Source organism: Symsagittifera roscoffensis, chromosome 3 (assembly GCF_963678635.1).
Source record: "Symsagittifera roscoffensis chromosome 3, txSymRosc1.1, whole genome shotgun sequence".
NCBI classification, from domain to species: domain Eukaryota; kingdom Metazoa; phylum Xenacoelomorpha; order Acoela; family Convolutidae; genus Symsagittifera; species Symsagittifera roscoffensis.
The window spans coordinates 15,459,775-15,485,087 of NC_087064.1; the positions used below are offsets into that span (position 1 = coordinate 15,459,775).

Genomic DNA, 25,313 nt, shown 5'->3' on the forward strand with positions numbered 1-25,313 from the left:
CTTTTCTCCATTTTGACCGTTTTTTGGGACTTTACTCGCTAGCTATTCGGTCAAATCTGATATCATAGGTTTCATCGAAGCAGTAGGTTTTTAAAAGCCTACGTTTATAATTGGTAATGCCCAGTTTGTTTAAGAAAAAAGCTATCGCCTTCAAACAAGTCAAAGTTTTGAAACTTAGACAGTTTTTTGGAAACTTTGACTTAACGCGAAAATTTGCCAATTCGCAGATTGTGTTACATTGAGAAACCCATTTTTGGAAATCTCTGCATAAGCGTCCATAACCTGCTTTGTGCCGAAACGAGTTATGGATTTTGGAAAGTCTTGACCGTTTCTTAGAACTTCTGACCGTTTTTTAGAAATTTTTTGAATTTTCTTCATAATTACCCAAGCAAATCTGAGATGAAAAAGTTCAATTCAAAAAACCGGTTGCAATAATTGTTTTTACAGAAGCGGCGACTCCTTTATTTCCTGTTAGAGAAATGTTGTATCCTTAGGAAAATTGATTATCTCAAAATTAGTAGAGAAATGACAAAGTTTTTGGGCAAGTCCAAATTTTGAAATCACATTTTTCGTGCTGCATGAGTATAGAAAATTCATTCAGTATCAAGCACGTACATATAGCTTTAGCTGTATCCCTAGTTGTTTTTTTATCGAGACATACGAAATTTTTGGTTCTCCTAGTTTTTTCAGCATTTAATTTTTTTGTCGATATTTATGTTTGCGTTGTATCGCAAGTGGTGCTAGCTCCGTTACGCCTCTGTGTAGAATGTTTGTTATTCAAATTAAGTAAATTTTTTCAGAGACAAGCAAAATGAGAAAAAATAAGATTGCTGAACCCTTAGAAGAGGAAATTTCAGATCTAGATTCTGCTCCGGAAGAAATTCCTATACTGAAAGACGTCAAAACTGAAGTTATCAAAACAGAACCAGAGAAACGAAAAAAGAAGACAAAGAATCCGCTCAATATTTTCAACATTAGCCAGTCAGATTCAGATTCTATCAAGAAAGCGAATGGAGATTCTAATGTAAAAAACCTTCAAATCGATTCTTATTACGGGGCATATAGAGTTAGTCATGGAGTGAAAGCTGTAAGTCTTAAAAGCCTGGACCGGTCGAAAAGAAACCCATCTAATTGTGCGTTTGTAAATGAACTTGCATCGAAGTACGAAGGAGTTAGCAATAGAAATAAACAGAAGTTTTTCAGCAAGCTCGCAATGACAGGAAAAGTTGACTCAGGCTCAGTTTTGGCGTCTGATTTGAAACGCCGGAAAGAACTAGAATCGGCAGATGGACTTCATAAGCCTGTTCTTAGAGTTCCTGTGAGCGCTAAATGTCCAAAATTTATTTAGCTTATGTTCGTTGCTATTTTGGTTTTCTCTCCCGGCTATTCATTCAATAAACTTTTTTGGTGTTTGTATTGTTCAACTTTCTGTTGAGCACATGATATAATAGTGAGTTGAATTTTATTTTTGAGTTGGATTTTGTAATTTTGAAATTGTAACCAGTTGAAACCTCATATTCTTTTCGCATTTGTATTTTGAATGAGTTTTATGGAGAATATTTGTTTTCAGGTTTTTGTTGTAATTCGAAGATTTTAATTTCATTTGATTATACTGAACCGAGATGAGCCATACAATATCAGCGGAGCCAGTGATGGCCGGAGGCAAACGGGCCCCTAAGAGCGCCGCCGTGAAGAACAAAATGCCGGCGGAGCAGCAAATCACAGCGGAACAACTGATGCGAGAAGCGAAGGAGCGTGAGCTGGAGGTGCTGCCTCCGCCTCCGAAGCAGAAGATTCAAGATCACGAGGAGCTGCAGTCGTACCAGTTGAGGAAGAGAAAGGAGTTTGAAGACAACATCAGGTAAGTACTGCTGGTGCGCAAACATTCGGCATAGTAGGTAAAAGCTTGGCTATCCTCTTGTTTGAAAGGTCTATCTTTTTTAATAGAATTTGATTTCAACTTAAGTCTGACATTTGAATTTCATTTAACCTGAAACAAAGTTTGGCCGATATAATTTCTCGGTTTCCATTTTGTTCTAGAAAGAACAGGAGCAACATCGTGAACTACATGAAGTATGCCAAGTGGGAGGAGTCAATGGGGGAGACGCAGCGGGCGAGGAGTGTGTACGAGAGGGGGTTGGACATGGATCACAGGACAGTGACCACTTGGCTCAAGTACGCCGAGATGGAGATGAAGTGAGTATAAGTTATGTTTCGAGTAAGTAAAGTAGTTTGAGTTTTTTGGGTCCCTAACAGGTCCTCTCATTAGAACTTCCATTTTAACAAGAGGGAATAGCAATAGTATCTTGGCATGAAATAATGAAAAAGGCAGTGTTTAGAATCATCAAATTAATCATCTAAAAAGATTCGTTTCACTGATGAACTTTTTTTCTTTTCAGACATAAGCAGATCAATCATGCGCGCAATATCTGGGACCGTGCAGTCTCAATTCTGCCCCGAGTGAACCAGTTCTGGCTCAAGTACACCTACATGGAGGAGATGCTTGGCAATGTAACAGGTGTGAATGATGAAACCTTTTTTTTGCTTGAAAAGACATCTATGATAAACTATCATACAAAAACTTCACAAAAGAACTATTCACGAAATCCAGTTTTAATTTTTTTCTCATTCACTGCTCCGTCGAATCACTAATTCTGCTTTTTTTGAATATATACGTTTGAAAATGTTCGTTTAGGTGCTCGGCAGATTTTCGAGCGGTGGATGAAGTGGCTTCCTGAGGAGCAGAACTGGAACACTTACATCAACTTCGAGCTCAGATACAAGGAGTTCGAAAACGTCAGATCTATCTACGAACGACTAAGTTAGTCTATTAAAGATTCATTTATTGCCTGTGAAATATATATAATCGCTTCTTTCTCTCAATAGACTCTGAGGTGGATTACTGCCAAGTTACTCTCATGGGTTGCAAGTGTGGTCTCTAATTGACTGCTCCCGGCGTCTATTTTGTTCTTTGAAATTCGAAAGTTGAAATTTTTTCAACAAAGTCGGTGATTTTTTTTATGTTTACTTGCGTTCATTTCTTGTCCAATATTCGATTGGCTATGTTGTTTAAGAGTTGATGAACGTAGCTCGCGTTCTTATTACGTTAGCCAGCTTGCGAGCGTAGCGCATTTGTATGACTACTTTTTTCCAGCCTCGCTCCCAAATAAAAGTGCTCATTTGGTGGCTTTTTTGATATAATCACGATCTGTAGCATTAGAAACTTGTTCCCTGCTTCATTTTTGGCTAGTAATTTTCAATTGCTAAGCGGCTGTGAGGGCAGGGCGTGCAACTACAAATCTTGAAGTCGCAGGTTCGAATCCGATACGTAGCAATGTTTTATTAATTCGAGACTTGTTTCCCTTTTTTTCTCTTAGAGCTGTTTTTTTTGTGGGTTTCGCTAGTTTTGTGAAGCATAGCTTTGCCTCTGTGTATAGGTCGTGATGATTTACTTTTTTTGCTTACATTTACGTTTTCGCGGTTATACTTTTGATTTCAGTTCATTTCTTTTGTTAAAAGGAAGGTAAACTGCACTATCTAACCGCAGTATTAAGTGTTAAGTTCACGAAACACGTCACCGTCTTCTAGTTTCGAAAACGGACTCCAGTTTGCAGGTTTTCCAGCGGAATAAAAGTCTTCTGGTCCAGTTTTCTCAAAATGGGTTAATTTAAGCAAATTTTTGTCAATCATAAAGTGTTCCTGAAATTCAAAGTTCAGATTCTTATATAAGTTGTAGTGATTTTTTTTCATGTTTTAAAACCTAAAATTAGTTCAGGCTCAAACTTAACTATTTCGCGGTTTGATTTTTGATTTCTTTTCAATTTCAGTTCATTTTCTTTGTTAAAAGGAAAGCAAACTCTACTATCGAACAGCAACAGTGCTAAAATCACGAAAAACGTTATTGACTTCTAGTTTCGAAAGAAAGGGTCATAGATAAGCTATTGAGTATCAAAAACTTTTAAGGTTACCTATTTGTGCTTTGAAATTCGAATGAGATTTTTCAAAAAACAAAGTGTTTTTTTTTCCTGTTAACTTGCGTTTATTTTCACTTGCTTGCACTTTTCGAATTGTCTGTTGGCTATGTTTCAATGTTCTTTCAAATTCGAGAAAAATGACTGAGCTAGCAGTATTTTGAGCTTTCAAGTTGTTTTTCTTGTTGATTGCTGCTCTCAAGAATTTACCAAATATTAGTTAATAACTTGACATTCAAAGTTATGTAAAAGTCATATTAGAATGCAAAAGCTTTTTGTTTTTTTTTAGTCGTCCACCTGATAGATGTGAAACACTGGATCAAGTATGCCAAGTTCGAGGAGCGTCATGGCTACGTAAACAGAGCGAGAGCTGTGTACGAGAGGGCGGTGGAGTTCTTTGGGGAGGTGGAGTTGGAGGAGTCTCTCTTCGTCGCATTCGCTCAGTTCGAAGAACGACAAAAAGAGGTTATTAAGTGTGATGCAATAGCTATGCGTCATTTTAACGCAAGAATGAGATCCAATTTAATTTAGTTCCGCTGAAGAGTACCTCGAGTTATAAGTTGAACAGCGCATATAGTTTCAAAGCAAAGTAGAGCCGAGCAAGTCAATTCGAATAAAAGCATTACAAGAGCACTGAATTGCCTTATTTGATTTTACTAGCTAGAGTCTAATCGATCTAGGTCCGCTCATCACAGCTTGGCACTAATTAAGTGAAAGTGCTGTAAAAAAGTTTGATTTGGTTTTTGTGGCAAGATGTCTTATTGGTTTCGATACTAGGAGTTTTGTATGTCGTTCAATGGTTATGAAAATTGATGATAAAATGGTCGGAAATTGTTCTTAGCCGGATTCCGTATTAAAGGCACTGACTTGAAAACTAAACCTGCTGAAAATCTCAGTTCTGGCGTTATTATTAACCAACCAAGGGCTTGTATTATGATACGAGCTCATTTTTTCCAACCTAACTTGCGTGGTTAGTGCTCATCAGAAGTGCCAATTTGTAATGTGTTTTGCTTTAAATTAATTATGTTGGCAATTTATAGCATTTGTTTTATCCGCATTACTATTGGCTGCTGTTTGGAGGCGAGGTAGGTGGTAAGCGTAGGTATCGATTTTGTTTTTATTTTTAAAGTTACTTTTTGTATTTAAGTGTTTTGTGAAATTTTAACGTTTCCTTTTTTATTTTTGGATCTACTTAACAATTGCGCCCCCCCCCCCCCCCTTTTAAGAAAGGGGCCAATTGTTAAGTAGATTAAAATGACGCATTTTCGATCAATCAGAATGCAGCAAAATTCTAATTCTCAATAGAAAGCTCAGTGCTAATTTACTGCTTTTATTAATAGGGGTGGCAATTCTTAAGCAGATACCAAGGGGGGGGGGGGGCAATTGTTAAGTAGATCCTTATTTTTTGCTGTGTTTGCGTTGCCTCTCTGTTACACATGTGATAGTCGGTTTGACTTTTTCTGCAAAAATTTTGCATTTTTTGAGCACGCAATCAATTCAGCACGTGACCCACTTTTACTTTCTTGACTCTCTTGGGCTTAGCTCCCATTTTTCAGGACAAATTTATGAAAGTTCTAGAGGCTATCTCGTTTCATGTGTTGTTGAGATGGAACAAAAAGTATTAATTTTTGAAGTTTTCGTTTTTTAAAATCAGTTGTCTTTTTTTGTAGACTTAATGATCGTTATGAAAATGCCAATGAACAAAGTGAAACACATTAACAGATTTTTATTTGATTTTTGAATTTTTTTGTTACAAGTTGCTCACATTCAAATCTAATGTTAAGCACAAAAATATGTGCATAATCGTGCATTTTTCGGAATGCGAAGTCCTACTTCTTAATTTTGAGGAAAAAACATCTGACTTTCTCTTGTTAAGAGTAATGAACGTAGTCAGTACTCATATGAGCGTTTTAGTGATTTTTTGTGTTTTTTCCAGGAAAAAGTATGAACGTTTTTTCACGCTTAATTTGGATTTTTCGCGGTTTGACTTTTTATTTTCTGTTAAGTTTAAAAGTAAGGGAAACTCTACTATCGAACAGCAATAATGTTAAGGGCACGAAAAACGTGATCAAATTCTAGTTTCGAAAATGGAATTTAATTTTCAGATTTTCCAGCAAAATTTACCTATTGATCCAGTTTTCTCAAATTGGGTGAAAGTGTCAATCATAAATTGTTCTAGAATTTCAGATAGCTTTAAGGTCACACAATTTTTTCTGTAAAATTCAAAAGGTGAAGTAATGAACGCAACAAAACAGAAAAAAAAACGGACTTATTTTTTTTTGAAAAAATTCGTTTTTTTTTGTTTTCTTTTTTTCCTGTTTTCTTGCATTCATTACTCTCTTCCAACTGTCGGTTGGCTATGTTTTTTTAATCAATGCTTGGATTGAGATTGTCAGAAAATTAAGTTGTTATGAAACATCACAGATCTCGATGTAAGATTTCTGTTCATAGTGGATATTTTCACTGTTGATTTTTTGTAGCTGCGTGTTATGTAGAACTTTCCAATATTTTTGTTTCAGTTTTCCAATACTTTTCCATTAGTAAAAATAATTTTCATAAGTTTTTTTTCTTAAATGGTGTTATATTTAGCTTCTTTCTTGAATAAACGTTTCAATGTGGAGCGGAATTATTTTAAAGTTAATCTGGATTTTCAATTTGATGACTGTCTGTTAACAAGTTGCCTGATTTTCTTTTAGCATGAGCGGGCTAGAATTATCTACAAGTATGCACTGGACCGGATTCCGAAGGAGGAGTGTCTGCAACTATTCAAGAACTACACCATCCATGAGAAGAAGTTCGGATCCAGGGACAGTGTAGAGAACGTTATCATCAGCAAACGCAGATTTCAATACGAATCAGTAAGTTGAACATTTTTGCATATAGCAACCCATGAAGTTTTTGACACTTCGACACTTTTAATCTACTGTTGTGTACGAATAAAAATTATAGAAAGTTCTGTGCTTTACTATTTGGGGAACTTGGTGGAAAAGCAGTTTGGTTGGTCTTAAAATGTCTGAACATTTTCTTATCGATCGAAAATTCCTTTCTCTCAAATAACGGGCAATTGCTTTGCAGATCTCAGCTTTGGAGAATATATGAGATCAATGTAAATGGCGTTTAATTTAAATATTGATAAAACTTAAATATTAATACTGATATAACTTTTCTTCAGGAAATTGCCTCTAATCCCCTCAACTACGACGCATGGTTCGACTTCTTACGTCTAATGGAGACAGAATGTGACTCTACTGAGGAGATCAGAGACGCATATGAGAGAGCTATTGCCAATGTGCCTCCTCTGGCGGAGAAACGGAGCTGGAGAAGATACATATACCTGTGGATCAACTACGCAATATTCGAAGAGCTGCAAGCTAAGGTACATAGATCGGATATTGTCTTCACCAACGGAGCAATCGTAGTATTATATCAGGAATCCTTTTTTCTGGAGTTTGCTTTATTATCTTGTTCCTTTATCGTGTTTTTTTTATGTATTTTTTATCTTGTTCCTGTATCGTGTTTCATAAATTTTGTTAGAGGGGGAAGTGTAAAATGGGTTGAACAACTTAAGTTCGCATTCAGCAGACGAGTTACTCGTTGCAACTTTCCACTTGTTGGCTTTTTGAATAAGAAAAGTGTGTGATTCATTCCAGGACACAGATAGATGTCGCGAGGTGTACAAGACCTGTCTGGAGATCATACCTCACAAGAAGTTCACATTCGCCAAAATGTGGATCATGTTTGCGCACTTCGAAGTGAGACAGAAACAAGTCACCACTGCCAGGAAAATCATGGTTAGATAAGTTCTCAGAAAGTAATTGGTCAAACGTTAGATGATGAATTTTGTTGGAGGCCAAATTAAAAGAGGGTTTTAATTTTCGACTGACCACGAAACAGAAACTACGCTTTTCTGCTTCATTGAAAAAGTTTGTTGATAAATGTGAAAAAGGATATTTGTCACGTTGCTTCAAATTTCTGATTTGCCTTAGGGTCAAGCAATTGGTAGGTGTCCGAAAGAGAAACTGTTCAATGCTTATATTGAGTTAGAGCAACAACTGAGAGAATTTGACAGATGCAGAATCCTGTACCAGAAGTTTCTCGAGTTCGCACCAGAAAACTGCAACACGTGGAAGAAGGTAAATGCTAGAAAATCTTTTTAAATCAAAATTCTTCAAGCAATAAACAAGTGAAAAGTGAATGTGCCATTAAAAATAGCGTTTGATATTATTTTGATTTGAAAAATCACTTACAGTGTTGCATATATGATGTCACGATTAACTTAACTAATAATTGCTCATATTTTGTTTGAGTTGATTGAGCTTTTCTTTTAGAAACCAGAGGTTTTTGAATTTTCTTAAGCTAATTGTTAATGAACCATTGACTTTTTAGTTTGCTGAACTGGAGAGTGTTCTGGGCGACACTGATAGAGCACGTGCACTGTACCAACTGGCAGTGAAACAACCCATTCTAGACATGCCAGAGCTAGTCTGGAAGGCATTCATTGACTTCGAAATAGAACAGGAAGAGTATGAACGTGCGAGGCAACTCTACCGCATTTTACTGACAAGGACTAGACATGTTAAGGTATGGAGCATAATTGTCGTTAAAGAAGGGATATTTACTTAACTCTTTATAAGATGCTTTAATATCACACACTTCAGCAGGTTTTATTTTCAATGTTCCAGAAAACATATTTTTTTGTGAAGCTCTGCTTCCTCGAACCATTTTCAAAATTCTCGGCAGAGCGATTAGCAAGAGTATTGCTATGAGGTACAATAGTCCCCCTCCCCCTAGATAACTTGGTTCGCCGAACTCATCTCCTGGAATTATACATCGCATGACCCGTCTCTGAGGGAACTTGACTGCAGCAGAATATTTTGAGCATGCTAGTATTTAAATTATCCGTCCCTTTTACACTTGCGAACTTTAGTAAGGTAGTGTTATAGTACGACTGTTCTTTTTTTTCTAACCTAAGGTGCAAGTATTGATTCCACTTTTGGGCACCTTAACAGCTTTTTGATATCAAGTGCTTTGACATTCGAATAGTTATAAGTTAACACAGTTGATGCAGTTTTCATTTTTCAGTTGAGCCGAAGAAAACTAAGTGCTTCAAATGTCAGTACAATAATAAAAACTCGATTTCAGAAATTTTCAAGCACAATATATCTCGCAATATTTTTGAAATGCTTAATTTATAGGTTACTTGGCTTTATGCTTTCGATATTATTACATGCAGAGTTAGCGTGAATGCCTTCAGTTTAATATATTCCAAATTATTACATGCCAAATTGTGTCTGCTTGTATTTGTTCCAACTTTTGCTGCTTATCATTGGCATTTTATTAGCATATGTAGCTGCTTTATTCATGACTAGTGTTTATGGGTTGCTAATAGTTCGTGGCCGAGCGGGCAGTGCGTGAGACTCCCAATTTCGAAGTCGCAGGCGCCCATCCGATACGCTTACTTATTCCGAAAGGCTTACTTAATTTGGGGCTTATTTCTATTTCATCTTTTTTTTTCCACTTTATAAAGCTGCTTTTTTGCCGTGTTCTCGCAAGTGATTGCGAAGCGCAGTTTCGGGTGTGTCAAATTTGTTTTTTTTTTGTATTTTTTTTCTCAGGAAATGTCTTTAAAATTTGTTCTTTAAAATTTAGTTATCAGATTTCTTACTTTCTTTACACAAGCAAAGCTTGTGTGATAGTATGAACTCTCTTTTTTTCCGACTTAAGTTTCAAATATTAGTGTCTATTTTGAAAAGTGTTCGTTTTTTATCAATAACCAGCTTTTAAGTTTAGCCAATGCTAAGGATATTAACACAGACTATTGTATTACAAATAGCACTTCAGCTATAAGTTATTATGGATATGTAGCGTAAAGGTAGGGAGGGAAAGAGAACCGCAACAAAATAAGATGTATCGAACCAGGGCAGGGTTGGATGTTTTCAATGAATTTTTTCGTATACAAGTTTAAATGCGTCCGCTCTATAAATTGAGGCAAGTTACTTGGCTAATTTCTTCTTTTTCAATTGAGTGCTAATACGTCATAATTGGCTTGCGTCACTTAGCAATTATGTCGACTCATAATTGGCGTGCGTCACTTAAGTATTTTTTTTAGACTCAAAGTTTAACTCATTCATTTTCCCAGTAGCGTTATCGGTCATTTTTTGGGCTTGTATGCGAAGTGCAACTTCGCCTCTATATAGAAATTCGGAAATAAAATCCTTCTTATATGAGTTCATTGGATCGTTTCCAACTGTCTATTCGGTATGTTTTAAATTTTCTTTTTTTTTGTATTTTTGAATTGCTTGGGTTTAATTTGTTTACGCCTGTACTACATCGGCCTAGTGGCCTCATTTTGCGTCATTTGATAAGCGAAAATATTTAATGTGCGTGTGTTTATTTGAGGGGTAGGGGAACTTAAAAACTTTTACTTACACTTGCGATCAGTGTAGTGTGTTAGTAGGAACTTTCTTTTTTCTAACTCAAAATAAACGTGCTTATTGAAAGTGGAAAGGGTCCACTTACTTGGTGGCATTTTTTTTTATAATAACGATCTGGCATCGGAAATTTCATAGCATGTTTTATTGTCTGTTTTATTTGTGGCCTAAAGGTTTTCTGCTTAGGTATTTTTGTCTTTATTACCGCTTAGTAGTTGTCTTCCGATTATATTTGTACATTCTATTGTCTTAGCATATTTTTGTATTATATATTCGAATGCGGGCTTCCTTATTTTGCCATGGTTAAGGTGTTCAACGCATGTTTAAGGAAAGAATGTTTTCACGTTTAAGCTATATCGTATATTGCAATGGTTAAGATTTTTTCGATTTTCCAAATTGAATTTAGATTTTATTTCACCAAGTTTGAAATTAGCAGCATAATATGGGATGCTGGCAGGTATCTTCTGGGGTTGAGAATTTGGCCTCCAATTATGAATACCCAAATCGTTTTAGTTGACGAGATGCGGCAACTTTAAGATTTTACAAAATTGAATATCCTTATCCTGTAGTTAGGCACTGAGGGTACTCTCAAGGGTTAAATTTTTTGCCTCCAAATATGACTGTTCAAATCTTGAAAGCTTTCCAGTTATGACGTTTTTTTGTGATTTTTTCAAAAAAATTTCATGAAAATTAAATATTAAAATTTGATATTCCTAAGCATGTAGCTGGTGGCTGTCAGGTTACTCTCAGGAGTTGCGAATCTTGCCTTTGACTTTGAAAAGTTCGAAAGATTTGAAATTCCCATCCTTGTAATTGGGTAACGTCAGCGTATTCTCAGGATTTCCAAGATGCAAATTTTTTGTCCAAATTCGACTGCTAAATTGCTTCTAGTTCCGAGTTAAGACGTTTGTTATGTAATTTTCAAACAACTTAGATATAAAAAAGCAGAAAGTTTTATGGTTTTTCAAAATTTTTATAAAATACTTGAATAAAAAACTTAACAAAATTTGAAATTACCAACCCTGTAATTGGGTGCTGTCAGAGTACACTCAAAGGATGCAGATCTTATTTCCACTGTATGAGATTTTTTGTGAGTTGTCAAAAATTCGAAGCACGGGATATGCGTTACACTCTGATGCTAAGCTCCGCTTTGTCTCTCTCTTTTGTTTTGCTTTTACTCAATCAAGCTAGCGAATGTAATATAATATGTCAAATGTCTCATTTTTCGATTTTCGTTTTCTCGCTTTTGTTTGCAAAAAGCAGCTTCCTCTCTGTGTTAATTGATGTTTCACCTGGCACATATGTTAGTAGAACATAGGCAAAATACATTCTCCGATTATGAAAGCTTAAATGGCGCGATAAATTGTGATGGATTTCTAGCTTCGAAAGTGGAATTTAAATTTGGAATTTGGATACTACAAGGTGACTTTTTTTTCAATCGAAGTCGATAATGTTAGTTTGTATTTCGTGGCACTTTTTAGCAAGAGGTTGAATAGGCTGTTCAATAGCATGTGCGTTGACCTTCAATTTTTAATAAGTTATCACAGTTGATTCATTTTAAATTCATCACATGAACCCAAAAAAGTTACAACAAAACAATAATAAAAATTTCTTGCATATTTTTTTTCCAATTCAGTTTATTTCGCGAAAATTTTGAATAATATAATTTATACAAGTTGGTATTGTTCTTTTCAATTTGCTATATAGAAATTACATTCCAAACTATTACATGCGAAGTTGGTGTCTCTGTGCATTTTGGAGCTCCTTTTTTTACCGCTTTTAGCTTGGCTTTGGTTTTTATATAAGTTGTTTGTTTTTATCTATCATGGATTTTGAACCAGATCTTGTGTGTAATGTTGGGGACAGTTTTAGCGCAATTAGTGAGGTGTTATCACAGCTTACGGAAGAGAATATTTTTTGATTGTTGACTTTATAAAGAAAAATTCATTTTTGTTTTTCAGATTTAGTTGTTCTATAAGCATATCTATCTTATGAGTTTGTCCACATATAGAACTTGAGCAATCTTGGTTAATCGGACCAAGAAGAAAATCGTTTTTTTTTCTGTGCAGTGATGAAATAAGAAATACCTGGAGCGTAACATTCTAAACGTTTTTTTATTATTTCGTAAATTAGCAAATAGAAAACACTGTTCAATGACCTCAGCCTTTGTTTCAGGATTGTATTTCATATCAATTTTGTACATATATGACAGTATAACTTTTTCTTAGTCCTTAAAGATTTTTTCTAATTAGCGCGATTACTCTTTAGGTGCTAGTCAAGCCTTTTTTTCATGTATCCAAAGAGGATGATAGTTGTTTATTGTTTACTTTATTAGATGTAATCGTTTCCCATTCTAGGTCTGGATCAGTCTGGCTCGTTTTGAGGCCACCCTGGAAGATGTGTCGAATGAAGAGGGAGAGGAAGGGCAAGGGACAAGCAGTAGGGCAGTGGAGAAGGCGAGGGAAGTGTTTAAAGAGGCGAACAAGTGTCTGCGGATGGAGGAAGCAGACAGTGAACAGAGACTGATGTTGCTTCAGCATTGGAAGCAGTTCGAGGTAAAAAAAATGCTATTAATTGTAAAAAGTCTTAATTTATTGCAATAGTTGATGAGTTAGTTACTTCGGAAACTTTTCAATGATCTTGTTACAAGTTGATCGAACTTAATTATAGCTTTTAGACTACTTAGTTTAATTTCGATCATTTTTTAAAGTGCTCACAATTGCGTGCGTGTGAAAATGTAGGTTTCCCGTCATCTGGGGCTCATCTAAAACGTGCATATTTGTTCGCCAAATTTGTTTTCTGACACCGAAAGAACGAACTCGAACTGAATTTGCGTTTTTCCAGCAAGAAAAAGGTGACGAAGTGTCCCAAACTGCAGTTAACGAACTGATGCCAAAGCGGATCAAGAAGCGGAGAAAAATGCTGACTGAAGATGGGGTGGACGCTGGTTGGGAGGAGTACTTTGACTACATTTTCCCCGATTCCGCCGGATCCCGAAGTCTGCAGAGCAACATAAGGTTATTATCAACATTTTACTTTCCATGAAACTTTTTTCTAAAACATGGAAGAACGTTTAAGGCCTCTCTTAAGGTAGCTCTGATCAATTTTGTACAAAGAATCTGTTTTTTAAGAGTCGATGAACGTAGTTCAGACTTTTATGAACGTCGCGATGATTTTTTTTTTCAGGAAAAGTTCTTTTCGCGTTTTTCTTTTTCTTTTTCGCGTTCTTTTTCTTTTTCGCGGTTTGAATCTTGATTTCTTTTCAAGTTCAGTTCATTTCCTTTTCTGAAAATGAAGGCAAACCCCACTATCGAACTGCGAAAGTGTAGCGTGATCAACTTCTTGCTTTGGAAGTGGAATTTAATTTTCAGATTTCCCTGCGATCCAGTTTTCTCAAATTGGGTCAATTTTGTCAAAAAAGTGGCAATCATAAATTTTTCTAGAAATGCTTTTAGTTTTAGTATTCTATCACTTTTCTATATCATTTTTCTGTTTTTTTTTTCAAAGTCTAAGGAAAATTATCACAAGTTTACGAATAATTGCAAAAAAATGTGGACACTTTTTCTTTTAAAGTGTCAAATCGTTGTGTTTTAAGGTTACTTGAAATGGCAAAGAAATGGTCGAATATGAACAAGGGGATGAAGAAAAGTGGAAATAACAATGAAGAGAATGATGCTGACGACGACGACACTGACAGTGATGAAGATGATGGTGATGATAATAACCAGAACTGTCGTATAGGAGGAAATGAAGACTCGGATTCGGATTTGAGTTATGAAGATGAAGATAATAATGACGGTGAAAGTGACAGCGAAAAAATGGCGTCTTCTCCTGTGAAGAAACAAAAGTTAGAGCGCTGTGAAGATAGTAACGCTGAAAGGTATATGTGATATGTCACTGTTCATTTATGATTGAATCCTTTGTAAGTCTACAAAAATTGACTATCGCGGTTTTAAATTTTATCAAAAACATGCATGAAAACCATTTTCAGTGTGGCTTTTTTGCGTGTCTCACAACATTACGGGGCATCGGCATACCAAAAGTTTTCCAACGGAAATTCCTTAAGCACGATTTTAGTTTTGAATCTGAAACTACTTTGAAACGCAAATACCTAAAATTGTTCACGCAGTTATCGCACTAGCCAGCAGCTTGAGTATTAGTACGAAACTTCTTTTTTTCTAACCTAACTGGCAAATAATAGTGTTCATTGAAAGTGGAAAGTTTTCACTTATTTGGTGGCACTTTGGTATAATCACAATCTAGCGTTGGAAATTTCATAGCATTGTTCTTTGCTTTATTTGTGGCTAGTGTTTGTGATATATAATGCGTAAGTGACTGTATTAAGCGTGGTAGGTAGTGCGCTATACTCATAATCTCCAGGTCGCAGATCGAATCCGAGACGTAGTCGAATTTTTGCTAATTCGAGACTTTTTTCTACTTTTTTATTGCACTTTATGGAGCTGCTTTTTGTCGTGTTCGCGCTAGTGTTTGCGAAGCGAAGGTTCGCCTCCGTGTTGAAATAACTAAAGCATTGTTGAGTTCAGAATTAGTTTTTTGCGAGTAATAACATGCTTTATTGCTTCAATAACCATGACCCGTTTTAGTGGTCAGCGTTTTCTAAGATTCTAGTATTGCCACTGAAGTTTCACTATGTGCATTTCCATAATGATTTCCTTTGTTTCAGCTCAATAAATGCTGCCAATGATGAAGAAAATTATAACTAGTAAATGACACAGGAAGCGCTGAAAAAGCAAACGAATAGCCGTTTAACAACTCAATTGTAGCACAGCTTCAGGTTACGTATTGACTGTGCATTGTTGGCGCCAATTTTTTTCAGATGAAAAACTTGATGGAGCGGAAATCAACGGAGGCAAAAGGAAAGCAAACTTCAAAACGGGCTTCTATTGTTTTTGTCCAATGTTTGTGATATTTTGTGGTTCAGGGAGGAGTGACGTCGCCTGCTCCAAGTGAAAAACATTTCAATGAAACAAAACATTTCACATTTTGCATTCACCAAAATCAAATAAATAAATATTTTCATCTTTAACCTCTGCGGCTGATGTTAAGTTTCTAGTCGAAGGAAGCTTTAAACAGCGATGTTCTTTGAGTGATTATCAATTTGATTTTTTTTATTTCGTACTAGTTTTGAACTATTTCCATATTACAAGTATTGATTTTAGTTAATACATACTGTTTATAATTGATAGAAAATGTTTATTAAATAGACTAAAACTGGAGATTTTTTCAGTGGGCTATGAGGTTCTTCTGGTACTTTTGAAGGTACAGAAATAAAAGGACGAGGGTCGGAATTGACAGGGTGACATAGTCAGCAGCATGAAGAGGGCAGAAGGTTCTTTTGAAACTCTGTCGAGGCACGAGGTATAGTTTTGTTTTTGTTACAATCATGTTCAACTTTTTACCACCTTTATCTAGTTTAATCATTTGGCTAGTTTATGTGTTTTTTTTTCGGAAACGTGTATTTTTTGGCAAGTTGAAGAGTTTTGTATATTTCTTTGAAACTCAGTTGTTACGCAAACGAAGCACATGTGAACTCAAATAAATGGCAGTCCATCTGTAAATATAAATTCTAATCGGCGTAACTTGGATGTCAAATCGGAATTTCCAATTTAGATTGACAAAAAACGGTTTAATTATTTTTTTCAGTGTTAGTCTTTAAAAAATTTTGAAATTCAGAAGAGCCCACAATTCTCTAAGTTAATTGCAAGTTCTTAGCCTAATTGCTTTCTAGACAAATTCTAACTCAACTTAACCACGGCCTTGAATTCAGGGACAATTTGCAGAAAGTTATGAAACAATTGTGCGAACCGGGTTGGCAAAGTTGATAGTTATAATACCATAAGCTACGCAGCCGTCGCTTGTTACACAGGGAAGCGTTTGTATTATATTACGAGCTCATCTAACTCCATTAAATTAGTGCCCATCAAAAGTGCTCATTTTTAGAACCCGTGTTCAGCTTATGAGATTATTTATTCGCATGTGTTTTATCCCCGTCATTAGTTGCTGGTGTGTGGAAGACAGAAATGAGATATGGCGCATTTGGCAATACATAGTAACATTTAATCTGTATATAGGAGTTTTGAATCTCCTTGATGGCATAATTTTTTTATTTTGCATTTTTTGTGACTCTTGAGCTTGTTTTGCCATTTTTTTGCTCGTGATTGCGAATTAAAAATTCGAAATGTGTAATGATTGGCAATTAAAAAATTTTTTTCCAATTACAATTTTTTGGACCACATTTAATCTTAGTACCAATCGTTTCACAAGTGGAGCTTGAGTCAAAATTTTCCGGAAACTTTTTTTCAATTTGAGTTTCACTTTTCATTACCCTCTTTTGTGCTAGGCTAGATATTAGCATAAATTTTTAGAAAAAGTTTTAATTGCCGACTGATTCACCCGCATTGTATTACTCAAGTCGTTTCATATTACACAGTTTTTTCATAAATCTGTTTGTCTTTTTTGCGTAGTCGTTTTTGCGCTGACGAGCTTGCAAGCGTAGTGCTATACAGTTCGACCTTCTTTTCCAATGCTAGTAGAACATGAAGTGCGAAGTTTGGTGCAAAATTTATCGAAATAGTTATGAAGACATTTTAACTCCTTTGATGATACCGACGCTCAGAGCTCAAATACAACAGTTAATTCAACCGGAGATCTTTTTTTGTAAACTTTTTGAGGTTTGAAAGTTAATAATTTTGCGCTTTAAGGCAATTCTCCATGATTCGCAATGCGTAAGCACTTTAATGCAATTCTCCATGATTAACTAAATTTTGCGCTTTAATGCAGTTCTCCATGAAGCACTTCAAAGCAATTTTCATGATGAACTAAATTTTGCGCTTTAATGCAGTTCTCCATGATTCGCAATGCGTAAGCCCGAGTTAGTCGGCTAATTGTTTCTTATAATTCCCTGCTAAAGTTTATTTTTTTTTCAGAATTTCTCCGTTTTCTAAACGGTTTTCTGTAAGCACCATTGTTCAGTTTTTAGAGCTCTTCTTTTTTCTTGGGCTGAAATTTAGCAACAATTTTTGAAAGCGAAAGCCTTGTTTTTACTCAAACGAGCTATTGAGCTTAGTGTAAAATATGTCTCTACTTTTTAGTTTGTCTCTTCAAATTCGCAAATAAAAGGTTTCAATTGGAGGCACTTTTGCTATAATCAAGATCTGTACATTGGAAGTTTTATAAGATTTGTTCTATGTTATATTGAGGGCTATTATTTGCCGTTCTAGGCTCGAATCCGATACTTAGCAAGACTTTAATCCGAGGCTTATTTCCAACTTTTTTTATGTCTCTATGGATCTGCTTTTTGCCGTTTTTTTTGCTTGTTTTTGCAATGTGAAGGTTCGACTCTGTGTCAGTTTTTAAGAGTAAGGAACGCAGTGAAGACTCTTATATAGGTCTTGGTGATTTTTTTGTTTTTTTTTTCAGGAAAAAAATCTTACGATGCTCTAATTACTACAGATATGCATTGATACATGTTAATGAATGCACTTGTATATATGCACTTTTCAAGAGTAATGAACTTAGGTCTTGGTGGTGATTTTTTTGTTTTTTTTTTCAGGAAAAAAATCTTACGATGCTCTAATTACTACAGATACGCATTCATACATGTTAATGAATGCACTTGTATATATGCACTTTTCAAGAGTAATGAACTTAGGTCTTGGTGATTTTTTTGTTTTTTAGAATTTGTTCGCGCTCAATTTTGATTTTTCGCGGTTTGACTTGTGATTTTTTTTTCAAGTGCAGTGCATTTTTATTGTTAAAAGGAAGGCAAACTCCACTATTGAAAAGCAAAAGTGTTCAGTTCACAAAAAAACGTGATCGACTTCTAATTTCAAAACTGGAATCTAATTATTAGATTTCCCAGCAAAAAAGTAATTCAAAGAGCTTAAAGGCCATCTATTTTTTCTTCGAAATTCAAAAAAGAAGGTTTTTGAAAAAAAACAAGTCAGTTTTTTTTTCAGTTTCTTTGCGTTCATTACTCTTTTCCAACTGTCAATTGGCTATGTTTGGAAAATGTAGACCAAAAAAATCGTGTTCTTTTGGCGCGTGCTTCTCCCTCAAATTTAGTATATATTGGCGCCTCTAAAAAAATTTAGGGTCTGTCAGCCGCCAAAAAAAAAGATCTTAAAATAGTACAAAGAGGGTCGAATCCTTGATAGGAAGCGTCCCCCCGCCCCCTAAATCCGCTAGTGGTCTAAACTTTATTTTTCGTACGTGTAATTTATTCTACGTAAATCAGCGGAAAAACGCTATTTTTTACGGTATATCAAAGCTTCAGTGGCGCTGTTGCAAAGAGATCGATTTATGAACAGCAAACAGGAGTCTTGGCCATTTTGCCAAATCGTCGTAATGTTTGAGTTGTTTGCTCTTTTTTGTATACGCGAAGCACGCTTCACCTGTATAGTAGAACATAATAATTGATCTCCATACCGCAAGGACTCAAAAAGGAGTGATAGATTTTTGCGACCAAAAAACGGCGTAGAGTTTAAAACGAGTTAAAAATTATAAGTGCTTAAACGAATACTCCGCTTCTTGAAATCGTAGCAAAAATTTATTCTTTGTTTTCATTTTTTCTAGGTGCCTAAAGAGTTCCGAGAAGAGCATGTACTGATGGGATTCAGACCGGTGAACAGACCTCTGACCTACTATTTATGCACTATGTTCACGATGCACAACGAGGTCGTGAATGTGTGGACACATATCATTCCGTTTGGCCTCATGCTCAGAGTTTTCTTGATGATTGTCAAAGAAGATCAAGAGTTAACCAAGTAAGTACATTCTTCTAGTTTGCTCTTGTACATTCTGATCAGCCGCAGATTAAGGATGATGGTATTCTTGGTATTGCTTATGGTCGATCAGCTCGTACGTTCATCTGAATGACCCGTTAATGCTTGTACATTTTGTACTAATTTTGAGAATCGTGCGCAAAAAAATATACATTTTGCTATTTTGGTTTTAAAAATTTGGGCCTTTTTACGACGCAGCTAAGAAAATCTAAATCATTGCCCTGAAAAAGTCTGAGACATTTATTGATGACCTGAGTAATATGTTGATAAATATTAAGGCAGAACCTGTCAAAAGATGACCAAGACTCGACCTCAGTCGGAACCGGAACCACAACAGAAAGCCCAAACCGAACCTTCTACCTCTTCATGTGCACTGTGCTGGCATATCTCTTAGTTAGTGCACTTGCCCATTTGATGCACAGTGCATCCAAGAGCGTGCACTACCTGGCATTCTATTGCGACTTCGCAACCATAGCCTTCTATTCGTTCCTTAGCGCAGTCGCCTTTTACGTGTACTCGGCAACGCCTGCCTTCTTCGCTCGGTTCAACTGGTGCTACGTATATGTCGCCTGGACTCTTGCCCTATCTATCCCTTATGGTAAGCTGCACCTCAAGTCGTTTAATCTTAAAACCTGAAATCTTAAAACCTATTAAATAACGAGTTGGATTATTAAGTTGGTTTCTCTTTTAAGTCGTCTCTTTTTTTAGAATTATACGGCTCGTAAAGGGTTGTCTAGAATGAGTTTCATCATGTTTCAATTAGCAAACCAATCAATAAGCAAACCAAGTACCAAAAAACCATAGCTTTTATTATTTTAAGTACTGTCTTGCAATTTAATACATGAAGTTTAATTTTTGCTTTTTTCGGTTCGCCGCAAATGATTTTTCTGCAAATATTTTTTCCAAATTATTCTATGAAGTTGTGTTTTCAGCGTTTATTCGCACGCCTCTTTGATGACTCTATAATCTATAATCATTCACTCAGCTTTTCACTCAAAATGAATTCTTCCACTAGAAGTTCAATCAACTGTTGTCGCTCCTCGGCTGAATAAGTCTTGTTTGTGACGAGGTCTTCTACGGCATCAAAGGCCCTCTGTAAATGAGCAGCAGCGAGCACGTCTGGAGTCTTGACCATTTCAATCATTTCTTCAAAGAACCCAGCAGTTAAAGAAGTCCACGCGAAACTCACGATCAGTGCTGTAACATCGAGTTGCTATACAGTATATCCGATGGAAATTCATTCTTCTTTTTTTTACCGTAGATGAAAGTAGTTCAAACTCTTAAATAGGTCGCGATGATTTTTTCTGTTTTTTCAGGAAAAGTTTTAAAATTAGTTCAGGCTGAAATTTACTGTTTCACGGTTTGACTTTTGATTTTTCAGTACATTTCCTTTGTTAAAAGGAAGCAAATTCCAACAGCGAAAGTTAAAAGATCGCAAAAAACGTGATTGACTTCTTGTTTCGAAAATGGAATTTAATTTTCAGATTTCCAAGCGAAATTAAAGAAATTACCTTTTGATCCAGTTTTCTCAAAATTTTCATCAAAAAAGTTTCAATCATAAATTGTTCTAGAAATTCAAAGAGATTAACGGGCATCTATTTTTTCTTTGAAATTCGAAAGTTGAGGTTTTTCAAAATTAAGTTAATTTTAGTTTAATTGCGTTCATTGACTCTTTTCCCACTGCCTGTTGGGCACATTTTGACACTAATTACATTTTGACAATAATTACAGCGGCATTGATGCACATTTTGACACCAATTACTTAGGTATTAAATTTCTCCATACAAAGTTATAATATATTCCAAATAATTATCAATAATTTATTCAAAAATAACTAAAACTGCGTTTGTTGCAAAAAGAACTTACCATGAAGCCAGGAATTTGACATTGCGAAGAAGTTTTTGTGTAAATGAATGATATGTTTATGGAGTTCGAGTTGATTTTTGACTTCTGATAATGTCAATAAATTTCTGTATTCTTGTTGTTGTGACTTCAAGTTCTAATTTTAGTTTAACTGGGAAGCATCGGGATTATTACCATTGATATTTTTTGAAATTCCAAAAAGCTTCAATGGCACCCTTCTTATACTCTAAAGTGTACATCTTTTTACACTATTTAATTTGTACACTGTTTGATGGGCTCTAGTTTCGTTGAAACGAGATACTGACCATAATTCGAAATGTGCTCACTGTTTTAAACAGTACCAAACTTTAGTATACAATTGACGTTACTGAGGCGGTTTAAATATTGATTAAGCAAGAATTTTCTTTTCGAATTGTTTTTTAGCCTGCTGCTTTGCGAAGTTCAAGTTCACTCGACCTTATCCTCCCGAAAAGAAACTGTATATTTTGGGAACAATAGGAACCCTCTACCTATGGAACATCTATCCCGTTGTAGACAGAATAGCTAATGGCGACCTACAGGTATTGCTATTTCGATTTTCTTCCAGAACCAATATTTTTTATAAAATCAAAACAATACATTACACATTTATTCAAGCGGAGCGTAATATGCTACTAAAAGGTCACCTTTTCCTTATTCGCAAGTTTTGGTGCTACTTTATTTTGGTGGTAAACTTTTTTCCGGTTTTATTGGCAGTTTAATTGCATGTCTTTTGACATTCGATTTAAAATAAGTTCGCGCATTTGATGCTTTTTTTAATTCATCAAATGAACAGAAGAAAGCTACTGGTTTTATATGACAGCAAAAATTGAAAACTACGTTTCAAACTAATTTCACCTTATTATTTTTCGCGAAATTTTTGAAACATATAATTCATAAACAAGTTGACTTCAAACTGTTCAATTTGCATTTCTGAGGAGTGATGTTCAATTCCCGCAGATGTCATTTTTTTAAAACTCATTACTATTTTTATTTGTTTTTTGCTTTTTAAGCTATTTTTTTACCCTTTCAAAACGTTTTTATTTCCGCTTGTGTTGGCGAAGTGCAGGTTTGCCCCTATGTTTCGGAAATACGATTGGTAGGGTTTGATGCGCGATATATTCTGCTTTTAAGCGAGAGTGAGAAACGATAAAGAAACCGATAAATTGTGTAAGTAATGAGGCTGCAATTCAATGTGGCGTGTTTGTCAACAGCTAATTTCGCTTGCGATTAGCAAGCGTTATTAAGTCGGATTATTGACTTTTTCGGGCTAACATTTTGTTTAACAGAATCCCGTATCTTGATTCATAATGAATTCTAATTTCTTAGCTTCTCCAGCACAATTAATCTGGAGGTGGCGAATATGCGTGGGGCGGCAAAGTTCCTGGGTTCGAATCTGATTTGGACCTGTTTTTTTTTCAAACGGGAGTTCTTCCGTGTCCAAAAAAAATTGTCGGCACTGATTGCCTACGTACGTTTAGTCGGCTTGGTCGCTATATCTTATAGCTTTTGTTCGCTGGAAGCAAATTTCATTGTAATTGCTTTCAGTGTTTTGATTTACTCTTACCATTTTAAATTTAACTAATTTTGACCTATATTTTCCGTTTCTGTTTTCGCTTAAAAACTGTATTCGGCTCAAATTGCTTCAGCTTATACGTTATCGGCTAAGTGAGTTTAGTTTGGTTTGTTTCAAGAAAAACATAAATTTTATGCTTCCCTCCGGGTCTCACAAAATGCTAAATATCTTAGAATATAATTTATATTTCAAAGTTTTTCATGGCAACAATATACCCAAGTTTTAAACTGGAGTTTTACCCAAGTTTTGATGGGCTTTGAGTTTTATTATACACCTTTGATTGTGTTTCTGGTGGTGTTTTTCGCAAATATTTCCAGAAAACCTTAAAACTTGTGTTTTTTGGAAATTTTCTCAGTTTTTGGTCTTAGGAAAGGAAAAAAGTCACTGTCTGCTAGCTAGCTAGCAATGCTATATTATGTGTTATTGCATGTGGGGCGAAGCTCGGCTTTACCTCTGCGTTTAAATTAGTATTTAAGTTAAACGCCTCTGAGGTTGACACCGTAAGAGACGGAATTAATCCTTCGCTGTGCCAACAGTTTTTGCCGACACCCAAATATTTTTTTCGCACTATTTCATTACTGCTTGTATTGAATCATGACTAAAGTCATCATTATGATTTATCATTGCTCGAAAATGGGGTTTCTCAAATTAGGTTAGCTTTTTTCAATAAGTGTCAATCATAAAAAAAGACTTTGAAATTCAATTAGTTTCAAGACCAAATATTTTTTTTTTTGAAAAATTTTTTAAAAAATTGTTTTTGTTTTTTTTATCATTTGCACTTTTCCAACGGTCTGTTGACAAAGTTTTTTTTTGATATTTGTTGATTTGTGGAAAATTCGTCATGACATGTGGTGTTCGATCATTAATTACACTTTCGATGCAATGAGTTGCAATCTGATGTTTTGTTTACAGGATAATACTTATCACTATCTGCACCTAGCGGCTTTCCTGTCTGCTGTCTTTTTCTACTCGAGTGGCTGGCCACAGAAGTCCTTCCCCGGACTGTGCGACCACTTCTTCCACGGTCACCAGATATTCCACGTGCTAATTGCCATCACCACATATTACCAAGTGCTGGCCATAAGGCAAGGCTTGTTAACAGTCAATTGGATAGCATTTCAATTGTATTTAGACAGTTCGAGTTGGAGGTTTTTTGAAAAATGTTCAAATGGGCAAATAATTATCTTGTCGTAATTTTAATGACGAGTCAGATTTATTTAATCTCTGTCTAGAGCAATTTAATGATATCTCAAACCTAGTTTTAGAAATAAAATTAACTCCAATTGGTCAATTTTGAAATATAACGAGCTTAATTTAATATGCTTTTTCGATTGATCCAGTTTTGTTGCTTTTTTGTGGGGCCGACTTTTCTGTAGTTTGAAAGGTTTAGAGAAAAGCAATCACTGTTGCAGTTGAAGACTATTGAAGTCATAGATTATTTGGATCGAACTGACTTTAACAACCCTTGCGACAAGGTACGACATGAAAAACTACGTCAATGATGACAGTAACTCGGATAAAGCAAAGGGATCTGGAAATCAGAGAACTGACTGCTGGTCGGAAGTATCGTCGCTTTTCGCAATTCATGCTTTATTTTCTCTTCTGGTTATTCGACATTTCTACAAAAAGATTCAAAAAGTTCTGGCGGAGCAAAAGATGCAGTGAATTTGTATGTATGGGAACTTACCTGTCTGAGAAGCGCAAATCTCCTCCTTTTTATTTAATAACTGTTTGTTGTTGCCTATCAAATTGTTTTTTCTTAATGAAATCCGGAGTTTTTATTTCTAGATTCAGGTTTAATGTAATCGCATTAATACAACTAATCGCTGTCTAAATTCTATTCATTAAATTGTCGCGAATCATTTGAATTTTTTCTGTGCTATAATCAAAATACGAAATCTATTCCTGTCTAAATATCTTTGCCCTTTGAATGTTTTATTTCCCACGATACAATAATGGTGTCTATGGTCAGCAGTGATATCCAACAAAGTGGAAAATAAATATGAGCACAATTTGCTCTTTAAAGTTCCATCAAATATATTATTATGGGTTTTTTGACGTCGTCTTCTGTAAAAAAAAAAACAGCTTGTCATCGAAACTATTCACTCCTGAGGTCTAAATTATTGGTTTTAGCCTTGCAGTCGGAAATCAGTTTGTTCAATATAACGATTTTGTTGTTATAAACATAGTATTCTATTTCACTCACAAAGTGCTCCTGTCCTGTGTACATCCAAGCTATATAAATAACATAATATTATGTTAAATACTCAGTGCTACTTTTCACTCTTCAAGCAAAATTACAATTTAATTATAAAATGTGGCATATAATTTAACCCAGAAAAGCGCATTTCCAATTTGCTGCTAAAAACGACATCCGAAACAATTTTGCTAGCTATATCTGCTGTAATAGGAAATGGGAAATGTTCCAAGACAGAAAAGTTTCCGTATAATATTTTTCATGTCAACGAACGCCCACTTGTTTTTCTCGGTTTGTATTCTGGCCTTTTTTATAACTCGAATAAAAAAACAGGAAACAGAATCGGCTTAATTCAAGAGAATCGGTAAACGGCAAATTTTAGTGAATTATATTGCACGGAATTTGCAACAACATTAAAAGTATCAAGCCAAAAAATGGGCTTTTTCAGGCGCT

At 35.3% G+C, this 25,313-nt stretch overlaps 2 protein-coding genes across 2 annotated transcripts; both read left to right on the forward strand.

Annotated features, from left to right (window-relative positions):
• The first annotated feature begins 1,574 nt into the window (after nucleotides 1-1,574).
• Nucleotides 1,575-15,354, forward strand: LOC134841812 (crooked neck-like protein 1). The gene is made up of 14 exons (XM_063857849.1): nucleotides 1,575-1,861; nucleotides 2,041-2,196; nucleotides 2,400-2,518; nucleotides 2,696-2,821; nucleotides 4,261-4,436; nucleotides 6,668-6,829; nucleotides 7,144-7,347; nucleotides 7,622-7,762; nucleotides 7,958-8,104; nucleotides 8,358-8,552; nucleotides 12,760-12,957; nucleotides 13,247-13,419; nucleotides 13,998-14,282; nucleotides 15,087-15,354. The coding sequence occupies exons 1-14, from the start codon at nucleotides 1,623-1,625 to the stop codon at nucleotides 15,124-15,126; spliced, it is 2,361 nt and encodes a 786-aa protein (XP_063713919.1). The 5' UTR covers nucleotides 1,575-1,622; the 3' UTR covers nucleotides 15,127-15,354.
• A 275-nt stretch (nucleotides 15,355-15,629) lies between these two features.
• On the forward strand, nucleotides 15,630-25,081 carry LOC134841412 (membrane progestin receptor beta-like). The gene is made up of 6 exons (XM_063857383.1): nucleotides 15,630-15,781; nucleotides 18,998-19,188; nucleotides 19,485-19,804; nucleotides 21,493-21,629; nucleotides 23,576-23,748; nucleotides 24,139-25,081. The coding sequence occupies exons 1-6, from the start codon at nucleotides 15,737-15,739 to the stop codon at nucleotides 24,326-24,328; spliced, it is 1,056 nt and encodes a 351-aa protein (XP_063713453.1). The 5' UTR covers nucleotides 15,630-15,736; the 3' UTR covers nucleotides 24,329-25,081.
• Nucleotides 25,082-25,313: the final 232 nt, after the last annotated feature.